General features: G+C 37.5%; 1 protein-coding gene across 5 annotated transcripts; it reads left to right on the forward strand.

Moving 5' to 3' along the window:
- The first annotated feature begins 5,478 nt into the window (after nt 1-5,478).
- Nucleotides 5,479-15,466, forward strand: LOC141642884 (synaptotagmin-4-like). Of its 5 annotated transcripts, none has more exons than XR_012543506.1 (10): nt 5,521-6,719; nt 7,392-7,633; nt 7,987-8,005; nt 8,517-8,722; nt 9,887-9,996; nt 10,085-10,183; nt 11,350-11,788; nt 11,871-11,978; nt 14,963-15,148; nt 15,235-15,466. XR_012543506.1 is itself a non-coding variant. In XM_074451864.1 (10 exons), the coding sequence occupies exons 2-9, from the start codon at nt 5,878-5,880 to the stop codon at nt 11,957-11,959; spliced, it is 2,046 nt and encodes a 681-aa protein (XP_074307965.1). In that variant the 5' UTR covers nt 5,566-5,722; nt 5,855-5,877; the 3' UTR covers nt 11,960-11,978; nt 14,963-15,466. The 5 variants fall into 5 exon arrangements, 4 of the variants coding, with proteins under 4 accessions (XP_074307961.1, XP_074307962.1, XP_074307963.1 ...); XM_074451864.1 differs by having other exon boundaries at nt 5,566-5,722; nt 5,855-6,719; nt 14,963-15,466; XM_074451860.1 differs by having other exon boundaries at nt 5,479-6,719; nt 14,963-15,466.
- The last annotated feature ends 2,384 nt before the right edge of the window (nt 15,467-17,850 follow it).

The following is a 17,850-nucleotide window of genomic DNA, read 5'->3' on the forward strand; positions in this document are numbered from 1 at the left end:
ATGTTTCTAAAAACCTATGCCATATCAAACTCTATACCAATGCATATATTAAATTAAATGTTTCTAAAAACCTATGCCATATCAAACTCTATACCAATGGATATGTGTATATATAACCTACGTATGACCTATCAATGTCCAAAATCCAATTACATATAAACTCTTCTATTTCTACGTATTTTTGTTCGTCTCAATTATTTATTTACCTTTAAGAATCATTGTAAGAGGCATTCAATATTTGTTTGAAGCACGTTCTACTTTAAATATATGAATTACCGTAAAGTTATTTGAGCAAAAGAAAACGTTCGTTGATATACATGTACAAAGTAAACGTATACAACTCATTGAAACGGAGGAAGTAATAGTAACAGAGTTGTACATGACTTCAAACAAAAATTTGCACCGGTACATATGCGGAGTACATCTTATTAATCTTACTACCTACATCTTAATTATTGACGTATCTCTTAGATTTTTTTTATTCCAATTATTCCTTCATCATCTTGATGTTGGATGAACTATTTTCTTATATTAATTATGTTTAGCCTTATATTTTATGATCATACAACCATTTGATTAGGAAAGGGATATGGTTCTTACGATCAAAAACTAAATTGTTAACAACTTTTACCATTTAAATATAATTGTGTTTATGATTAAATTTACGCTTTTTTGGTTATTGATGGTTTTAGCGGGTTAGGGTTAAGACGTTGTGACCCATTTACGTAATTGAGTTGATACGGACACGACACGAAACACGAATAATCCATCTATATAAAAGTGTAATAAAATATTTTGGTTGAGTCAAAAATTCAACCAAACTTATAAGCCTTTTTGGGACAATGGGTTAAATAGGTTGGGTTGGGTTGTAGAAAAATTAAATGAGCTAAGTTAGGGTTGAAAAAAATGACCTATTATGTAATCGCGTCGGGTTGAGGTAGTTATAGTGCCCCGTTTAAAGTAGAAACAAACATGACACAAACTGATATGTTTACGATGACCAGATCTACTCTTAAGTCACATGCAGTACTTCAATCTTTGTGTTAATTTCTGAACGCTTTTTGTCTCAAGTATTTTCCTTGAAAATTAGGGTAATTGTATAACATACGGAGCCAATTATGCACAACTAAAGTCCACCATCTATTTAAGAACTCCTCAAGGAGTTAATTAAGGAGTTAATGTAGTGCTGTTGATGTAGTATGTTTATATACTAATCAAGTAAGAGATCTTTTAGACGTCAAATTGCTAATTGCATATAAGGAAATTTTAATATTGCATTCATACCGATGGCACGCGTTCATAACAACTACAATCGTAACTTCAAATTTAAATACACATATTGCATGTCATGTAGATCATGACATAAAATCTTATTGAATACCATTGAGCTAAATTACTTAAAATGAAATAAAACAGAAAATAAGAAAAATAAATTACTATTTTTACAAATAGTAAAAGTGTAGATTAATTTGAAGATATTTAAAAATAAATAAAACAAAAATAAGAATACATTATTATTTTAACAAGTGGTAAAAAGTGTAGATTAATTTTGAGATACGAAATAATTTGACTAAGATAAAGTTTGTATTTTAGTTGTTAGTTTTTCCATATGACATTAGGTTTCAGAGAATAATGAGTTTAACTACAAATCATATACCACCACCAAATTAGAGATCAAATTATAGCTATAGCTAAAAGCTCTAAAGTCTAAAGCATTGGTCGGATATATAAATACATCATTATGCACATTAACCACTTCGTGATTTACTTGCAATATACTGCGGGAAAGTTGCAAATAAGCCCCATACGTTTGACACTATGTGCAAATTAGCCCCACAACTTTTAACAGGTGCAAATTCACCCCATACGTTATACAAGATGTGCAATTAAGCCCACTTTTAGAAATTCAGGCCATTTACTCACCGGAAAATATTGACATGGCATCGGAATGATGACTAGGACTATAACTAAGACTGAATTACCCTCTGCTTCTTCGTTTTTTGGCTGCAACTCCAATGAAGTCTAATCACTGTTCTTAATTAGCAATAAACAAATCCTCAATTAAATAGCAAAGCTTCTCTATAATCACCATTTCATCAATCATCATTATACATTTCGTCCAATTCACCATAATCATAGCTCCACCTTCACTCAGACGAACCCGACTTGGCTGCAAAAAAAAATCAATCGAGCTCCATAAATTCAAACCAGGCCACCACTCGACTACCTGGCTCCGCTACTCACCCGAGCACCCGCCCCCGAAAACGAGCCCAAGTCCGTTGGCGCACCAACCCAAATGGCATCACTTAACTACTTCATCTCGGCAAAACCCAATCCCGAATCAAGAAGAGTTTGAGCCACCATAGATGGAGTTCTTCGAGGCCGCTGAATTTCAATAACAAAAGCTTGAATGATACCAGTATATGAGAACGATGCTTTTAGACTAAGCAAAAAAACTGGATGTGAAAAATGGAGTAAATGGATGGATTTGAGGGAGGAGCTTAAATGTGAGAGGAAGAGAGATAAGAAGTGACGACGTGAGTAACAAGAAGTCAGTATTAGGCAAATTAGGTACTGGTGAAGTGAGTTTTTCTTTTTCTTTTTTTTTTAATTATATAATTTAGTCTTAGTCATAGTCCTAGTCATCATTCCGATGCCATGTCATTATTTTCCGGTGAGCAAATGGTCTGAATTTCTAAAAGTGGGCTTAATTGCACATTTTGTATAACGTATGGAGTGAATTTGCACGTGTTGAAAGTTGTGGGGCTTATTTGCACATAGTGTCAAACGTATGGGGCTTATTTGCCACTTCCCCGCAATATACTGTAATTACCACTATCATTATTTACATGCAATATAATTATTTTCTAACTTCCTTACTAGCGGAAGCTGGGGATGAGAAGGTTATTGCAGAAGATTATTTGTTTTGGAGTTAAGAGATTGGTAATTTATTTAGGGAAATGAAAGAAAACCTCGAAAATGAAATATTAATGGCAACTTTTTTCCAATATATATGTCATCAATTTATTCGTCGTTGCGTAATTTCAATAATTAATACTATAACATCATAAGTTTAACTATAAGTAGTTACATATTATTTAAAATAAAGTCAATTATCACCCATTTAGGTTCAAAAAAATTACATCTTAACATAAATTTACGGTGTTGCTCTTTCACATACGCATTTTACTATGTCAGATGCTTTTTCTCATAAATTTTCCATACTTTACCCCTCCTCTCAGCCAAAACATACTCAAATCGGGTCTCTTCTCTTCTTCAAAATCTGATCAAATTACTCCTATAATTTGCAGTTATGGATCACCATCATCAATTAATCATACGTATTACTTATTTTACTCCCATAGAATACTTTTTCCCCTAAAAAATTGGGCTGCAAATCCTTAGAAAAACCAAAAAAGCGTCGCACATCTCCATCTTTATCAATAAAGCACTCAAATTGAACATATTTTTCATTATGAATTACAATTAGATAATAAAACTAGTTTTTGTAATCATCATTGATAATTTTGAACAAATTTTGTCTCTTTTTTTTTTCTAAAGTTTCGTTTGATAATTTAATATTTTCAACTTTATTTAAGGTTTTAAAGTTTATTATGAGTAAGAGATTAAGAGGTGGTTAATTTTCGGTAATGTATGATCAAAGGAGACAGCATATACGACCCCAGGCGGAAATGAGGGTGTTTACCGGTGAGACGGAGGTGGCGGAGTTTATTTATTGTGCGCAGGTGATGAGAATTGTGCGTGTGTGAAGGGGCTTTAGACAGATCTGTGACCAGTAGTGATAGCCGGACTTGGGGTGGCTGGGTAGAAGTGGTTTGGTATGGTTTGATGGTGGGTGTGAGAGGTGGTAAGTCGTGGGTCATTGGTGGTTGATGTCTTTTGGTATGGAGAAGGGGAGAATTGAAAATTGATTGTGAAAATAAGAGGGTTAAAAAAGTAATATGCGTATGTGAAAGAGTAAAATGCGTATGTGAAAGAGCAATACCCTAAATTTATTTAGTCTGACTGTTTTAGACATATTCGTATGACAAACATTTTTCAAAATGTTTTACTTTAAAAGAGCCAACAACACAGGCATGCTCTTTTTTAGTAGCGTTTTTTGTCAGATAGCACCTAACATTTACACTTTCTGTAAAAATAGTACCTAAAGTTTTTTTTTTTGCCCAATAACACCTAACATTTTCTATTTTTTGTCTAATGACACCAAAATCACTTTTCCGTCAAAAAAAGTCAAGAAACCGTCTTGACTAACGGAGGGAAGGGGGAATTGGCATTGTAACCTTATTTTTTATGTTTTTCCCTCCAATTCCAACTTCCCTTTCCCATATTCTAGTTTTCCCTTCAATTGAACTCAATTTCCCTCCAATTAAATCCCTTATTTAACACCCCACCCTCTCCAATTTTATTCCTCCATTCTCTAAATCCCCAATTTTTGCCTTGTTCAATTTTCTCCCTTTCTCTCATTATCCATTCAATCCAATATGCCTTATTCAAGCTCATCCCCAAACTCAACAAATCGGGTGAAATGCAATTATGGCATTCTAGTGGCTAAGAAAGCATCATGGACACACCAAAATCCGGGCAGAAGATTCATGGCCTGCAAGTTCTACATTGCGGAGAAGGGGTTGCGTGGGTGTCGATTCTTCAAGTGGATTGGCGAGGATATGACTTATTGGCAAAGAAGTGTTATAAATGGCTTGTTGAATGAAAATAAGTCACTTAAGAATAAGATTGGTGAGATGAAGGTATGGATATGAAAGAAATAGAATGAGTTTACAAATTACAACCAACTCAACCTTTCCTCCGTTAGTCAAGACGGTTTCTTGACTTTTTTTGACGGAAAATTGATTTTGGTGTCATTAGACAAAAAATAGAAAATGGTAGGTGTTATTGAGCAAAAAAAAAACTTTAGGTACTATTTTTACAGAAAGCGTAAATGTTAGGTGCTATCTGACAAAAAACGCTTTTTAGTATTAATCAAAGTATACGAAACACGGATAAACCTCTTCATAGTACTCAAAAGCCATTGTTACGATATGACCCGGGCAGCACCCGGGCTTGAACACTAGTAAGGACTAAGGCCCTGTTCTTTTAGACTGAAACTAATCTGATCTCGAATCGAATCAACTTATAGGATCCGAATCGAATCAATCAACTTATAGGATTCGAATCAAATCAACTTATAGAATCTGAATCGAATCAACTTATAGGATCTCGAATCAATCGAATCAACTTATAGGATTCAAGTGAACTTAAATTAAGTGAGGTATAGGATTCGAATCAACTTATAGGATTCGAATCGAACCGAATCAACTTATAGGATTCGAATCAACTTATAAGATCTCGAATCAAATCAACTTATAAGATCTCGAATCAAATCAACTTATAGGATCTGAATTGAACTGAACTTATAGGATCTGAAGTGAACTTAAATTAAGTGACTTTAAGTCCAAAAGTAGAGGGCCTAAGGATAATGAGAGGATTGTTGCCGACCCACGTGTAAAATCTTCCAAAAGAAAAACCCACAAATTGTAGGAATCACACAGTTTAGTGCGAGTTTACCGACGTCCCTTCCCAACAACACGTTTGATTGTGGCTTTCCAACATTTATTTGTGAATTGTGATTACCATTCATTGTTCACACAATAACCTCCTCTCCTCGGTCTTCATGTCATTGTTTTTGACGTGCACTTTGACTGAGGTTTGCTTTTTTATTACATCGAAGTTTGTATCTTTGTTTCCTTGAACTTTGCAAATCTGGGTTTTTTATCTTTCAATTCATGTTTGTTCCATATTCATTTGATGTTTCTCTTGATGCCCACTTCAAATTTAGGGCAACCCATTTGCTGTTTCTAAATGATTCTGCTTTCTGTACCTGCAAGTTCTGATCTTTCCCAAGTTTTCTTGCCCAAATCACACCATTTTTGCCCATGTAAGTTTGATGCAAGGAGAAGACATTGTAGCTTCTCCTTGCTGTGTTTGAATAGAGATAAGAGGAGAAGGTTCTTTAAGGATAAGTGTCGGCCTAATAACTTGATTAAGAAAGGGTTTGTTAGGGCTTGTGCAATTCCTTCTGATGGTGTTGGACATAATTTTAATGTAGAAGTAGCTAATTCTGCTAGGAGGGGTGCTAATAGTATTGTCTTGAGGCGATTTTCGGACGAGTTGGATAATGATGAGAATAGTGATAGGGATTTGGGTGTGTCACAAGAACCTATGCAAGTGGGTTCCAATTTTACCAATTTTCAGCAAGACCCTATTGTGGATAAGCTTAGGACTCAGTTAGGGGTGATTCATCCTATTCCAGCTCCTCCAATAAACCGGAACGTTGTTGGGTTATTTGTCTTCTTTTTCTTTGTCGGGGTTGTTTCTGATAAGATATGGAATCGTTTGAAAAGGAAGAAGTCTCAGGTTGCATTGTGGCGCCAAACGCCCACAAGTTTTTCTATGCTCCTAGAAAAGGATTTGCAGAGGAAGGAGTCAGTGGAATGGGTGAACATGGTGTTGGGAAAGCTTTGGAAGGTTTATAGACCGGGTCTTGAGAATTGGATCGTTGGTTTGTTGCAGCCTGTCATTGACGATTTGAAGAAACCGGATTATGTTGAGAGAGTGGAGGTGAAGCAATTCTCTCTAGGGGATGAGCCGTTGTCTGTTAGAAGTGTGGAACGCAGAACTTCTCGCCGTGTTAATGACTTGCAGTAAGCTGTCTTTGCCTATTATCTTTTATTTGTTACATCTCCTGTTTTATGTTGAGAAGAGGTCGAAAGAAAATAAGAGAGCTCCCGACCCCTGCTTCCCAATATGTGAGTTGCTACTCCTGAAATGCACATTTGCAGGTGTTTATGTGCATATGCAACTTCCCATTTTGATTGTGAGATTGCCCGTGTGGAGACTCTTGTTATAATTCAATGTTTGAGGCATGTCATATGCTGTCCCGTTTAACTTTGGTGGTCAATCAATGTTATTGTTAGCCAATATAATTTCATAAAATCAAATAACTCCAAACCTGTTTAAAAATGTCAATATGATAATTTAGTTTTAATAAATCATGCATGACAAACTTTTATTTGTATCTGCATGTGATGGAGGAAATAGCTTGTTAAAACTTCCAAGAGTTGACACTGTTTTTGCATCTCTCTAAATATGAGGTTGCTAACTTGGCATAACAAGTTTATATGAGCGTGGATTCACTTGTTAGTAATTAATGTTTAGAGATATAACTTGTCAGTTGAATTTCTTTCTTTTTAGATAGGGCCATCTCATGAATCATGATCCATGTGAGACATATGGTTTCGTAAATATTGATGTAATGATGATGAGTTATGTTGGGTTGCTCAGCTGCTTTTTCTTGGTGCTGTTACTTTTTCCAGGTACCAGATAGGGCTTCGATATACTGGAGGTGCTCGTATGCTTTTGATGCTGTCATTGAAATTTGGCATTCTTCCTGTCATGGTGCCGGTTGGTGTTCAGGATTTTGACATTGATGGTGAACTTTGGGTCAAACTACGTTTAATACCCACTGAGCCTTGGGTTGGAGCAGTTCAATGGGCCTTTGTTTCCCTTCCAAAAATAACTTTTGAACTGTCACCATTTCGCTTGTTCAATCTAATGAGTAAGTCATTATCAGAAGTCCATAATATGTATTAGGTGTATGCTTCATGTATATACTGTAGGCTTTAGGAGATGGAGCTATATAATAAACTGTTACCCTAAAATCTGATCAGAATTGCCGGATTAGGTTGCTCTCAAGATACCTGATACTCCATTTCGTAAAAGTGATAATGTTCTTTTTATGAAGACATTATTTCACACTACTTTTCTTGTCAGTCTGTTTCATTAATCTCTAGGATATGAAAGTAATAGAATCCCGAGTTCCCCCCGTGATTTTATTTTGTGTTTATTTGAGTTTTTCATCAGTTTGAGTACATATGCTGACTTGTCTTTTGTTTCTTTGGATAACAACAGCAATTCCCGTCCTTTCTATGTAAGTTTAGTCCCTAATCTTTTAAGTTCATTCCCCTTTGTTGGTGAAACTCAGTTCAACTCTGATAGTTTTTTTGGTGTTGTATTCATATTCAACTAAATTCATATTACCCAATTCTCAAGAGTTCTTGCATATATCCGGGGGAGGGGTTAATATTGTTTGTATTTATGCTTATCCTAAAACAAGCTTCATTCATTCCTAGATTAAAATGGAAAGATAACGCACTGAAACCTATTAGGTCCGTTATATAAGGCATAGCCTTGCGTCATACAAAGGTTTATTTTTTGGCAGAAAATTCTAATAAATTTAGAAATACTCATGCAAATAAAGGATGCTTGATATGAGGCATACACCTTTGCCTTGAAGTAGTGGGTCTTCACCGTCTTAAAAGGGTGAAATTGTTACCAATTCTTATAATTGTGTCTCATTTTGTCTTACCATCATTTGTATTTTACCCAGTATTTTAATTATAGGTAATTCTCACACTTGTATTTATTGTATTTATTATTAGGTTTTTGACAAAACTTCTGACGGAAGATTTGCCAAAGCTCTTTGTCCGCCCAAAGAAGATTGTCTTGGACTTTCAGAAAGGGAAAGCAGTCGGACCTGTAACTAATGATTTTAAACCAGGAGATGTGCAAGAAAAAAATAAGGACTTTGTTGGAGAGCTCTCAGTGACTCTTGTTGATGCTCGTAATCTCTCATATGTTTTATATGGTACTCTTCTTTTATTAGCAATCGTCATGATAATTATGTCTCATTGCTGAAAATGCCCCCAAAACTTGTTTACCAAAACTATTTGTCGGTTTAACGTTGGCTAATCTTAGCCCGTGCAGCACAGGTATGCTTTATGAACCGTATACTACATATAGTATTTGAAAAAACATGATTAATTATAAATTCTATTTGAAATTATTTAAAAAGACATGCTTTTATAAACATTCATACTGTAAAGTATCAGTTGGTTTCCTGTAAGGCGGTTTTACACTATTAGAAGTCGTTTGGTTCGCAACGGGAAAATGCAATGCCTAGGAAGTTCTAATTACTATGCTATTCTAATTCATGTGAATTTGAAAAAGTTGTTTGGTTGCATGTGGGAAGTGGGAACTCCAATTCCATAGGAACTTCTACTTACCTAGGGGGGCTAGGTAAGCAACTTACTCCATTATGGAGGAATTAGAGTTCCTAGGAAGTTCCGATTCATGTGAATTGGGGCAACCAAACAACAAGCCATTTTTACACTTCCCATGATTACAATTCCATGTGTTTTTTATGGGCAACCAAACAAGTCCTTATTGTGTTATTTGTGTACAACGGATATCATTAACATCCAACAATCAGATGCTAGGAGGCAGTTATCAAAAGGATCTGTTTTACAATATTCACGTGTAAGGCTGCCTTGCACAAGAATATGTGGTAACGTATTTAAACATGTTAGGACATAGTTTGGCAAAGACAAAATCGTTCTGCTCCTAGCATCCGATTGTTGGATGATAATGGGGGTGATGAACAGTTTTTTTTTTTGTTGACTCGACTTTTTTTCTTTTTGTATTTAAAAAGTTTTCAAAAGCCAAATATCACATTAAGCTGATGTCATTAGATCATCAAAGATGCATTCTTCTACTACCAACATTAGCACCTGTCCACTACTTGTCTGGTAGACGGTAGTCACTTCTTCTCATAACCAGTGGTAACTTGTAAGTAGGGTACTTTCACAGGGGTTGGGTTTTACACAGTTACTTTGTATTTTTCAACTTTTGTTTGTATAGGTGATGTGGATCATTCACAGGCCTCTATTTTTGTTGCTTTTATATATAGATGATTATTCCTATTTAGGTTGCTTATTGAAAAGTTTGAATCTTTTTCATAAAATCTGTTCAGGCAAAACCGATCCATATGTTATTTTACGTTTGGGAGATCAAACAATACGCAGTAAGAAGAATAGTCAAACCACTGTCATCGGGCCACCTGGTGAACCAATTTGGAATCAGGTAGTGAATGTTTTATCCTTTTGGTACTGTTATCCCTTTATCGATAATCTGTAAGGTACTTACTGACATTTTCTACTGCCATATCTAGGATTTCAATTTGCTTGTTCAAAATCCGAAGAAACAGAAGCTTTACGTTGAAGTTGTTGATTCCCTTGGCTTTGTGGATGTATCGACTGGTACGGCAGAGGTAGTTTGTCCTTGTTCTCTGATGTCGCCTCATTCATTTATCAATATTCTTGTATGTGTGCAAATCTATGTTACTCCAACCCTTCACTTAATCACTTAATCGGCGTAACTGAGGCCGGCACGCTGCCACGACCTACTTAACGACCACCACAACCTTTACTGCCTTTCGGCTTTTCCCACTTTGCACGACAACGACCTCTCTTGACGGCGACACCGTTGACTTCGATGTTCCACTTAATCTATGATGCTCCTACCGTAACTGAGTCTGAGGCCGGCATGCTGCCACGACCTACTTGGTGACCACCACAACCTTTACTGCCTTTCAGCTTTTCCCACTTTGCACGACAACGACCTCTCTCGGCGGTGACACTGTTGACTTCGATGTTCCACTAGCCTACCCATAGACAAACTATCATCTAACCCCTCTTCTCCTTCAACCTGACGACCTCCTTTCTACACCAGCAGTTTTTTTTCCTCTTACCTCCAAAACAAGATCTACAAGGAAAGGCATGTAATTTTTCCAAACAACCTCCATCGTTGTATTCTCCGGCCTCTTGCGCCTCAGTTGGTGGTCATCGTCGCTTTCGAAGTGGTGGTTCGGTGATACAACAACAGTGGTAGTTTGGTTTTGGGTGGTCGGACTGTAGTGGGCTGTGGTAGCGGTGTCGCGTGACGAGTAGTTCGGGTACTCTGGCGAGTTTGGTAAGTGTCGCGGTGGTCCGATGCTGAGGTTGGTGCTCCGGAGATTTTTATGGCGGTGGGACATGGTTAGATGGAGCATGGAGGCAATGGGGATGAAGTGTTTTTTGACTTGATCACTTTTTGTTAATATGGGTTTGCATTAATTGGGTCCATTTACTATCTATTAGTGTATTCTAATCATTTTTGTTAAGTACCTTGTATAAGCAAAGGGGAGAAACAATATATATATTTCATGATGCTATGACAGTACACCATTTTATCTGTCTTAGACTTTTATACAATAACATAATCACATATTTTGTAGTGATTAAGACACATAAGGTATTATACTTCTTTGGTCATGACAAATTTGTCAAATCTGGTTATTTTGCCCTGAATTTTGTATGTATAGGTGTTTGTGGAAGAAAAGAAAAAGAAGTCCATATTCTGGTTTAAAGTCATCTGATCTTATGGTGCAATATTCAGGTGGATTTGAGTACACTTCAAGACACTGTGGTAGCAGATAAGGTAGTTGTCGTGACCGGAGGTTGGAATCTTCTTAGAAAGGGAAACTCAGGCGAAGTACTTCTCCGGCTAACTTACAAAGCATATGTTGAAGATGAAGAGGATGAGGGGACAAAAAAAGATGTGGCTACCACTGACATCTCAGAGGAGGATGATGCTTCTGATACTGATGAACCAGATGTTACTTACAAGCAAAGGCCAGAGATCCCGATACGCGATCTCGGCAAAGAATCGTTTATGGATGTTCTTGCTGCTTTAATTGTGAGTGAGGAGTTTCAAGGCATAGTTGCATCGGAAACTGGAAATCCTAGAGTCGGGAACGGTTTCACTAGTGCAAAGACGGTAACACCTAAGCCTAAAGGTGAATCGATTTCTTCGGGCGATAGTCAAACTTCTAAAGGTACTAGTCTAATGCTAACTCTACTTGAGGAGTTATTTTGTCCAGCTTGTTCGTCTTATTCAAAAGGGTTTTTTACTTGCAGGGTCTGCAGTATTTTGGCTATCTGTGATAACTATTGTTGCGGTTGTGATTGCTCTTAATGTCGGTGGCTCAAATCTTTTTAATCCCTGACTTTTTTTTGACAGAACCGGTGAGTGCCATCTTTGGCTTTTCTTAAGGGCAAATAGTACCTAACATTTGGTTTCTTTGTGTACGTTTTGTCATGTTTAATGTTACTCAGACTTGGTCTGAAGGTATCCGTCATCCGACTAGACTAATTCATGAAAAGCTCTCATGTTTATGGTTTAGAATTAAGTGTCTTAGTGTCATATCCTTGTCCATGTCTTAGTTTCAAGTGTCCGATAAAGTAAGCCAGCTAACATGAAGAGTCGGAGTAACATAAGTTGAGAAGAATGCTATAAGCAAGTCTGGTGGTTCATACTGTGATGCTTATTGTTTCCAAAGTGCAATAGAATCAAAGACTAGTTATTCTTTTGTTTTGGATTATTTTGGAATAAAGGAAAATGACTAGCTAAACTAGTAGCACAATTTTTTATTGTGAAGTGACGATCATATTGTGCAGTTCACGACACAATTTTCATCTTGGGTCATTTGGAAACACCTTGTTAGTGTTGCTAACACAAGCGTAAGGCTATGTACATCCAATCCCCCTTTACCCCGCTATTTGTGGGAGCCCTTGAGGCACTGGAGTAATGTTGTATAGTATGATGCTTACCCTAAGGAGGTTCAGTAACATCTATAGGTTCGTTGTTTGTAGACCGTAATTAGTAATTTCCATCTTCACTTTGCTTACTCCAGCATGAACCATTTGCGGTGCATCATTCTACTCAAATTATAATGGGCAATGAGGCTTATCTTATTATGCGATATATGAGATCTCCTTGGAATTATTCTCTCTTAGTTGCTTGATAAGACTTACCTAACCCTCTCTCCAAGCTACATATAACTATGGAGTAGAAGTCATTTTTAAACGTATGCGGCTTTCAATTATGGCATAAGTTCTAAGATCGAAACACTATTGCAGCTTGATTCTTTTCTTTCTTAGAATGAGCTTTATCTTACAGGTAAAGTACACTTATTAAAGGTGAAGACGTTTTCTGAGCATGTGAAGTTAAATAGCACATTGCTAAATGTCATTTACTCCCTTCGATTTTGTTTAGATATTAGCTAACCTAGCTGAAAATTCACTAAATGGTGGTGTTCACTAGGCCTGGCAAAATTGATCCGACCCGTACACAACCTGACACCCGAACTCAAGACCCGAGCTTGATCCGAAACCTGAATTGACCTGATTCACTATAAACCAACCTGGATGTTTATTGTTCCAAAATCATTATTATCCATGAATAAACTCAATAATAGTTGACCCGAATCCGACCCAGAGCAAGCAAACCTGAAATTGGCCCGCACTGAATCCGGCCCGATCCGAATCCGACCCGTTTGCTAGGTCTAGTATTCACTAGGCTTTAAAGCTCGTCAACATAAAGCTATTAATGTAGCCCCCTTTACCAAAATAAACCGTACTCTTATGTTGTGTTGCATTGTTGATGTTTTTATGTGACTAAAATTTAGCTGTTGCCTGTGTAAATATACGTGATCGAGTTTAATAGGATTGGTAGGATTGGTAGCATACTGTCTCAATTTATATGGATTTAGCAGTCATCAAAGTGCTAAAGATATCTCTCTCTAAAAACCTCTCTCTTCTCTCTAAAAAAAAAAAAAAAAACCCTAATTTCTTGCTTCTGACCCGTCCCTCCCCTTTCCAAACTCCACCCCCCTTTCTCCCCCTACCCTTCGCCAGAGATGGGGTTTCTCCTTGCCCCATCTCCGGTGATTGATCACGGTTCCTCTTTGTGGCGGCCCCCAATGGCCCGATCTCACCCCCCTCGTTCTCCGTTTCGTGGACTCCGTCCTGTTCGTCCGGTGATTTGGCTGGTTTTTTGCGGTCTTTTCTGAGGTTGGTCCGTTCCGCGTTCCCCTGTCCTGTCATCGAAGCGTCGCATGCGTTCCACGGGTGTTTCCCCTCCCTCGCCCCTTTCCCTACCCCTGGTAAGTCCCGTCGTCTTGTTTGTTGTTGGTCGTCGTGGTGTCTGGTCGATGAGCATAGCTCATCTAGGTGGTTTTTTCTGTTAAGTGGTGGTGGTCTTGGGACGATCTGGTGTTTCCCCTTCCCCTCGCCCCCTCCCCCATCAGATTTGGTCCTTTTTCCTGGTCTTCTTTTGTCTGTTTAATGTGGTTTTAGATGGATGGGTTGGATGTGTGCCGATGTTCATTTGGAATTTGGAGTCTCAGTTTCTGGTGTTTGGTTTTTGTTGGGTGGACGTGTCTTTGTGGATGGTGATCGCGTCCGGCAGTTTCCTGGTTGGGGTTAGGTCATGTTTGTTGGGGTCTGTTTCTTTTTGGTTGAGGCGTGTTGGGTAGGGTAGGGTGGATTTGGGTTTCCGGTGGTGGCGTTGGATGGGATTGAGGCGGTGGTTTTCTTGTCAAATGGTGTCACTCTTTCTTTTTCTGTCTTGTTTTTATTCTCTAATATTCTCCTTAAATAGGAGGCTTAGGCGTCTCTTTAGTGGTAAGCCAAGTCCCTTAAATGGTGCGGGTGTTGTGGGGTGTTGTGGTGCTTGTCTCTGGGGGTTCGTGCTGCTCATTGTGTGTTGGCTTTCTCGGTCCATCGGTACTATGCTCAATGGGTGCGACTTCTTAGGTGTAGGAGTTTTTTCTCCACCGAGGGCAGATTCCGTCTTGCTTCTCTTCTTTTCCTTCTACGTTCTTTTCGCAAGAGCTTAAGTGTACTTAGTCGTTGTCACTCCGTCGTTTGTATGTATCGACGGTTTGTGGTGGTCTTCCGTGTCAATGAAGATGACATCAACGTTCATGATCAAGCTACTGTCTTTTGCCTTCCTACCATCTTCTTCCTTGCTTACCTTAATGTTGTAAATTTATTTTTATTTAAAGGTTATGTTATCTCTTTGTATGACTTTGTAGTGCTAGATCTTGTTGTGAAGTGTCTGGTGCTACCTAGTCGAATAGCTTACTGTGTATCGGTTACATTAATGTAAGTTATTCACCTGCTGTGTTAGCAGGTTCTGAAGATATTTCCGTGTACTGTGTTAGCAGGTTCTGATACCATTGAAAGCAGTTGGAAGGTGATCCCAGCTAGAGTTTGCTGTTTGCTAGGGTCCTACTGTGTATCGGTTACATTAATGTAAGTTATTCACCTGCTGTGTTAGCACAACACAGGTTCTGAAGATATTTCCGTGTACTGTGTTAGCAGGTTCTGATACCATTGAAAGCAGTTGGAAGGTGATCCCAGCTAGAGTTTGTGTTTGCTAGGGTCCTACTGTGTATCGGTTACATTAATGTAAGTTATTCACCTGCTGTGTTAGCAGGTTCTGATACCATTGAAAGCAGTTGGAAGGTGATCCCAGCTAGAGTTTGCTGTTTGCTAGGGTCCTAGACTAGGTACAATCTTGCGGCGAAGGGAGTTTTGTGGAATATCCCCCAATCGGTACTTAAATAGTGCCTTAATGTATATTCTAAACTCAAATCTGGTCTTCCTCTTATATATAAACCACAGGATAACCTCATTGTTTCAGAAATCAAGGGAATTTTTATTCTAAATTTCATGATTCATAATTTCTTCAAGGATTATGGTTAGGCATATTGATTCCATTTGGACATCAAGGCTAATTGTCGTACAAACGCTATCGATCTGATGTTGTTGCATGTTAAATATCGACCTAGTATCAGATACAGTAGTCAAATATACAACTATCACCTATTTTTGAAGAAAAACCATATACCATGGGAGAATAAAGTCGCATGCACTTGGATGGATGGATAGTCAAGCTGAGGCTGAGGCTTTGCTATTGACCAATTTAAATTTAAGACGGATATTATTAATATGGAGAGATCCGTAATTCCGTAAACAAGGAGTTGCACTAACTAATTGTAAAGTTATTAAGATGATGGAGACATGAAGGGCACGAAACATGGTAAGTTGATACACTCTAAACAAATGTGTGTACAGTATGTAGCACTGCGCACGATCGTACTCCCTAATTTGATTACCAGTTAATCAAGTTGATTTAAGTGCGTTCATTGTAGGATATCAAATCTAGTGCATGCAGTGTAGATTTTGGTGTTCAACCCCCTCTCTCTCTTCTCCTTCCTCATTTATTCGCATCTTCTCTGGTATTCCCGCTCTCTTTTCTTTCCTTTCAATTATTTCTTGTTGATATTTGCTAAAATTAGTTATTTTGTGTCATTTCAAGTTCGCCACACCTCCCATCGCTCTGTTTTGCTGGCTCTATATTTATGGTCACTCACATGGCCGCCTCTAGATTCGGAGGGTCCTGTGCAAATTTGTAAATGAGTCTCTCTTTATTACTTTCTCGCTTCACCGCGAAATTGGTTTCAAGCGGTAATTATGTGTTATAAACAATAGTAATGTAATTTAAGCTAAAATTTAAGATTTTAAACTACCCCAAAAAAATAAAAATGATTATTATGTTTGTCAATAGAACAATTTTGAGTTATTTAAATGGAAGAATATATGCAAAGAAAATACATCAAAACTACCCGTATGTGACTATGTGAGACGAGTGAAGAAATCGACTATCTTATAAACCCTTCAGCATGCAAGGACTCAAACAAGATTTTTAACAAAAATAATAAGAATGTTTACATGCATATGAAGTAGCAAAAAAATAAAATGGCGCGGAGAATGAAAATATGGAGACTCGAGCAAGGGAAGACTCAGTGAAATATAAGTTGTTAAGCAACTGAGCCAAAACTAATTCAATAATTAGACCCCGTGCAATAAATGCACGGTATATATAATATTTTTTATAAAGAAATTAATTATATAATACTGATATTTTGTTAATTGTCCATATTTCTCGTTATTGTATTTTGCTTTGTTGACAATTAATGAAGAGGATTGAGTAATGTGTTGAAATGTATATTAAACAAAATATTCTTTTTTATCCACAAAGCTAATTATTTCAATTTTTAAATTCTGTCAATTTGTTTTGTCACGAAAGTAATAATATCGATTTACAGTTTGGTTTTATATGTAGTATGTGTCAAGTAATAATAATATTTTAGCAATTTATAGTTTCAAATAATAATAATATTATATAATAATAATAATAATAATAATAATAATAATAATAATAATGGTGATTCCTCGAAAAGGTCTCCTGGAACTGCAGTGCTAGAGGAATATTTGGCTTCTTCATCTTCTCCGGCTGTTGTTGGATCCACTTCAGTGGCAACATCTTCGGCATCTAAGGAAAAGGTAACTCCTCTTCCTTCTGTAGTTATTCCGGCTAAATCTACTCCTATGGTTACTGCTCCAACTCAACCATCTAAGAAACCTTATGTTCAAGCCTTAAAGTCGACTGGTAAGGGTATGTCTTTATCGTTTGTCAAGAGTAGTGATAGAGAGGTTGTTATTGAAGAAGGGGATATTGAGGATGAGGTTGAATATTGGAGTAGTACTTTGGTTGGTACTGTAATGGGGAAGCAGATATCTCTTGTGGAGCTTAATACGTTGGTTTCCAAGCACTGGAACCATATTACCGCACCTGAGATTCTCTATTTTTCTTGTGGATGGTATTACTTTAGGTTCTTATCTAAGGAAGACATGACAACTGTCCAGGCTGACACATGGAATGTCAATGGATATCCTCTGGTTTTCAAGACATGGACGCCCACAGTGGCAGAGGAGTTGTCTGAGATCACCACTGTGCCAATTTGGGTGCTTTTCCCAAATCTGGACCCATGTTTTTGGTCTCAGGCTGCTTTGAGCAAGGTAGCCAGCTTTGTGGGTCGTCCAATATGTGCAGATGAGCCCACTACCTCTAAGAGCAAGATAGCTTTTGCCCGAATTTTGGTGGAGGTTGACCTTTCTAAGGACCTTCCTAAAGGCATGACCCTCCAGACCCCTTACAGAGGCACTGTTTTGTAGAAGATTGATTATGAATGGGTTCCCCATTTTT

Source organism: Silene latifolia, chromosome 2 (genome assembly GCF_048544455.1).
Source record: "Silene latifolia isolate original U9 population chromosome 2, ASM4854445v1, whole genome shotgun sequence".
In the NCBI taxonomy this organism is placed as follows: domain Eukaryota; kingdom Viridiplantae; phylum Streptophyta; class Magnoliopsida; order Caryophyllales; family Caryophyllaceae; genus Silene; species Silene latifolia.